The 5420-nt window shown below is 37.1% G+C and overlaps 1 protein-coding gene across 1 annotated transcript; it reads left to right on the forward strand.

The window, feature by feature from the left end:
* Nucleotides 1-432: 432 nt before the first annotated feature.
* On the forward strand, nucleotides 433-5020 carry LOC113707172 (uncharacterized). Its single transcript, XM_027229367.2, has 6 exons — nucleotides 433-1410; nucleotides 1498-1556; nucleotides 1948-2017; nucleotides 2128-2253; nucleotides 2338-2466; nucleotides 4337-5020. The coding sequence occupies exons 1-6, from the start codon at nucleotides 568-570 to the stop codon at nucleotides 4763-4765; spliced, it is 1656 nt and encodes a 551-aa protein (XP_027085168.1). The 5' UTR covers nucleotides 433-567; the 3' UTR covers nucleotides 4766-5020.
* Nucleotides 5021-5420: the final 400 nt, after the last annotated feature.

Genomic DNA, 5420 nt, shown 5'->3' on the forward strand with positions numbered 1-5420 from the left:
GAAATTCAAATTAAATCATACACATATGGTATAGATTCATAGCTGCTAATATAAAAAAAAATTACTATAATGTCAGTATATAAAATATTAATCCCACGGCTAAAATATGCATTTGTTATATACCATAGTCCAATTAAAAAAAATAAAAATTGTGATGTGTTCATTAAAAAGTTAATTAAGCAACAAGCTCCTTAATCCATACATGTAGACCAATTGATTTTTCATAGATGTTAATCTCTTATGAAAAATAAAAATCTAGCAAACCTAAAACAACTAAAATGTTATTATGAATATACAATTTGTAAATGAAAAAGGAGAGCAAGTGGTAGAGCGTCAAAACGGAAAAATAAGAGGTGAAAAGAAAAACAAAGAAAAAGTAGTAATAAATTAATTCATGCATTTAATATTATTAATAGGAGCACAAAATTTCTGATGAGTAAATTTAGGGGCGGGCAAAGTGCCTCTAATCCGTAATGAGTAGATAACAAGCCAAGCCTTCTGTTAAAACGTAAACGAAAACCAAACTCAAAACCTAGGGTTTTAGATTTTCTTCCCCATTGCTCATCAATGGCGAAGTCCGCCAAGAAACCCAAAGGAAAAAAACCACCAGAAGAATCCAACACCCTTACGGCTTCTAATTCGAAACCCGATCGATCTAACTCGGAAAACCTAAATGTTACTACTGCTCCTGAATCGGATTCTAACGTTTTCAGTTCTCTGTTCGGAGAAATTCGTGAAGAAAACTCTACTAATTTGTCAATCTTTTCCAACAATAATCCGTTCAGAAGAAAACCCGGTAACCCATCTTCCGAAAGACCGATCGATGGCCGAAATGTGCAAACGGGTTTAGCTTTGGAGAACCCTAATGGAGAAAAAGCTGGGAATTTTGAGAATTCTGATGGGCCTGCTGAGCTGAAAAAGAGGAAGTGGAAGGAAGAAAAGAAAGGGGATATTGAGGAAGAAGAACTTGGAAGGAAAAAATTGAAGAGGGTCGGGGGAAATGGCGGAAAAACGAAGGACAAAATGGAGGAAAATGGCGTTACTGCATCCACTGCTATTCATGGGGGACTCGTGGACAATGGAAATGCGGTTGATGAGGAGAAAAAGGGAAAGAAGAAGAAGAGGAAGAGGGATGAGGTGGAAGCTGAGTATGAGGCGAAAAGATATGGAGTTGAGGAGGAGGGGAGAAAAGAGGAGAGAGGCGGGCTTGTCGGGGTGAAGAGGAAAGAAATGGATAGCTTGGAAGATGTTATGGTTTCTAAGGAGGGGTTTGATGACGAGATTAAGCTTCTGAGGACTGTGTTTGTGGGGAATTTGCCATTGAAGATAAAGAAAAAGGTGTTGATTAGGGAATTTGGGAAGTTTGGTGAGGTCGAGTCTGTGAGGATCCGCTCTGTTCCTTTAAACGATGTGAGTGTTTCCTAGTGTTAAATTTTTTTTTTTGTTTCTGGTTTTGCTCTGAAGTTTGCATTTTTACATTTGCTTGTTTTGTTACAGAGTAAAATTCCTAGGAAGGGTGCAATAATGAAGAAGCAAATTAATGAAACTGCTGACAGGTTGGATCCTATTGATACTTATTGAATTCTTTTTGAAATTTTGTGCATTTTGTTCTCAATCTATGAGTATTTTAATGCAAGCTGCTGTTCTTATCCATCACTAACCAGGATAATTTCTTCATGACTAATGCTTCTGAAAGCTAATCCAATTAAAAATGAAAGAGAAAGTGAAAATAACTTGAAATAGGAATTGAGTGGGGGGTCTTTGAGATACATTGGTTCAATAAATTTCTTGTCACATAGGATTTTATGAAAAGAGTAACTTAGATAGCCTTGGTTGCATATGATTGTGCATCTAGATTGCAGTTAGTTTAAAGCATCATCGTTTTCTATGCTTTTGCTATGCTGTGATTGCCATTTGCTTTCTACTGATTAATGGTTATGGTTGCAGTGTTCATGCTTATGTAGTTTTTAAAACAGAGGAATCTGCTCAGGCTTCTTTGGCCCATAATATGGCAGTGGTAACTCTTCTTCTTTTTTGGATTTCTTGATCTGTATAGTCTAGGGCAGTTGATTTTTGTGTGAAGTTAGTGCATGATGTTTTGTTCATCGTTGGTGTTAACGCATGCAGGTTAGCGGTAATCATATCCGTGTAGATAGGGCATGTCCTCCGCGCAAGAAGCTGAAGGGGGATAATGCTCCCTTGTATGATAACAAGAGGACTGTCTTTGTTGGTAACCTCCCATTTGACGTAAAAGTAAGTTTCTTTCTGATTGTGCTTGGTCTGGATTTCACTTTCACTATTCTTCTGATATGGAGATCTGGACTGACTTTTTTCCAGGATGAGGAGTTGTATCAGTTGTTCAGTAGCATTAAAAATTTGGAATCCAGCATTGAGGCAATTCGTATTGTGAGAGATCCTGGTACAAGCTTAGGAAAAGGCATTGCGTACATGTTGTTCAAAACAAAGGTATGATTGCAGCATTTGTGTTATTTATCTTCAATTCATTCAGCATTTTTTGTTCTCCCAGTGATTTATATTTCATGGCAAGCAGTAAAGAATCCGTATCCCAGTGCACTTTGGGTATAGGCCTGATTGTCACTACTTCTTTTCAATCTTTGTGTTAGTGATTTGTTCTCTACATGGCAACTGCAATGTTTACCAAATTAAGTTCATGCCTCTTTGTACAGCAACACTGTCCACAGTAGAGATATTGAAGTTTGTTACAAAGTACGTGATATTTACTTAGGCACTTCTAATTCATAGATCTTTGCTGCGGATAAAATGGTTTATTGGAGGATTGGTGTTTTCATAGAAATTTAGTGTTTAAATATCTGATTCCAATATGCGACAAAGTATATAAGAGATGATGGTGCGAAAGGGCTAGAACAGGAGATTGTTGAAGTGCTTACCTATCAGGTCAATGGAGTTATCAGAACACCAATGAAATGCAGACAAATTTGTCGTTTAACTTTTTAAGCAAGTAAGAATGGTTGAGCACACTCTCTGTGCCAAAAATGATATGAATATGTGGTGAATGTTGGCATATGCAATTCAGTTTGAGATGATGCCTTGGGCTTGGGTCGCCCAAGAATTCTGCTTTTGGAATTTTTTGCTGCAAAACAAAATATGTTTTTTATCTTTTTCGAGTTAGATGTTTTTACATTCCTCTAAAACTTGCCTTGACTGCATAAGCAGCAATAAACCATAAATTTACTTGTGCCAGATCTCAACTTTGAAATGTCTAGAAGAATTATGATACAGAGACTCAGGGAAGGTGATGTTAAATATCCGTCAGATTTTGGGGGTTGTGCATCAGATATGGATAGAGAGGAAAATTTTGATTAGGAAAAGGATGTAAAGGAAAGCTAAACAGTGGTGGTGGTCAATTTTTCAACTCAAATTCTTTGTTTAATTGCAGTTAGTAGGTGTTTCTCCACTTGAGTCAAAGCCCTTTGCCAATTTGTTTGCTGTTTACAGCTTTATTGCTTTAATTAAAATGTAGTGGATGATAATGTGCAGAAGGATTATGGTACCAGGTGATCAAAATGGACACTAGTGAGATATGGGTTTATACAAATCTGGATGCTAGATAAATCTTAATGTCCAAATGGGTAGTAGGAGATGTAATACTGGTGCACTTAAAGTTCCAGTTTATACATCATCCAGGAGGGAACTCAGTCCTTGAAGCCATATAGTGTGGTTGTATTTTGGCCTTTCTCAATGCTTGAAGTGTTTAAAGAAATGCTGATTTGAAGTCTTGATAGCATAAGACTCCTATTTAACAGTCAAAAACACCCCCAAAAACAGCTAATCCAAACAGAAATGTACACCCCCAAAAACATTTCTGTTTGGATTAGCTGAAATATTTTACTGTAGCAGTGTATATAAAAAACTTTTACTATAGATTTTTTTGAAATATTTGATATATTATATAGATGAGATGTTTTTTGAGTTGTTTTTGTTTGTGTATTACTGTAGCATTGTATTTCAAAAATTTGTTTTTGAAAAATAGGCCAATCCAAACAGCTGTCTTTTGGTGTTATTTTATCTTGTGGCTGAAGCGCGATATTACAAGCATGCACTAAGTAGGCAGAAAAATGGACTTGATTCAGTTTACACGTTGTAATATGTTTTGTCCCTTTCCTGTGCTGCTTGTAAAATCTGTTGATGTTGATCCTAAGTTTTCCATCGCGGTTAGGCAAATTGTTGTACATTAAGTTCAAAGACTAATTTGTGGTTCAGCTGGATGTTATCTTTTGCTCTAAAATGGTTGGCTTGTTGCTAGTTGATTTACATACTTCTCTGCTTAAACAAAATCTTTTTGTTGCACGTGCAGGATGCTGCAGACATGGTAATTAGAAGACGTAACTTGAAGCTTAGGGATCGTGATTTGAGGCTTTATCATGCCAAAGCAGAGACCACTCTTTCAAAGAGAAAAAGTCCCTTGCCAACAAATACTCCTCCAGCTAAAAAGTTTGGAGGAAAAACCAAATTTGCTAGCCTTGAAAATAAGACAACTTCAAAGGCAGCCTCTTCGTACCAGGGTCTACGGGCAAGCAAGTCCGGCATCCAGAAGAAAACCCATCGACCAGCAGCAAATTCTCAGAAAGTGCCTATGCAAAAAGAACGCCAGCAAAAGAGACCTGCTGTGGCAGCTAGAAAGGCTAAAGCCCTGAAGGCTAAACAAGCAGGAATTAAGCGCAAATTGGACAAGCAAACTCCTGATAGCATTCACCAGAAGAAGAAAGCCAGGAGATTTACATGAGATTTAAACTGGATCAAATCTCAATGAGCTGTAGAATTAACATAGCTAGTATACGGTCAATTAGTTGTCCCCAGACACTTTAGAAATCGTTGGCAGCTCTTGTTAAGTGATTTGTTCTGATATTTGTTCAGCAGGTCTGCTGGCTTTTATACCAAAAGGACTTGACGTCAAGAAGTATTTATTGACTCTAGTGTTGTCTGTCTCTGTAAAATTATCTCAAATGCTACTTCTATGAAAAAAAGAGCATTGGTCTCATTTCTCCTTCCACTTAATTGGATTTAGCATTTTGTAGCGCTCTGCTCATATGTGGGAGTCTGTGTTGCTCAAGTTACGGTCTTAGCTCAATCACCATGGATTATTTTCCCACCCCCAAGATGTGGCAATCGTGACTATAATTAGCTGTACTGGTTTGTGTTCTGCAGTGCTTTTGAGCTTTGTACATCAGGCATATATTTATAATGACTGTCCCTGCAATTCAGTACACTGGATACATCAGGTATGTATAGTCTGTTAAACTTGTAGGCTTATGAATCAGGTGCTAACAAATTTTGCTGAGTCTATAATATCCACGTACAACATCAGGAGATTTTAGCTCAGAAAGTTTCTAGAGTCACAGAATTTTCACGTGTAACAGCATGGAATTGCAACTTAAAAA

Source organism: Coffea arabica, chromosome 8c (assembly GCF_036785885.1).
Source record: "Coffea arabica cultivar ET-39 chromosome 8c, Coffea Arabica ET-39 HiFi, whole genome shotgun sequence".
Classification (NCBI taxonomy): Eukaryota; Viridiplantae; Streptophyta; class Magnoliopsida; order Gentianales; family Rubiaceae; genus Coffea; species Coffea arabica.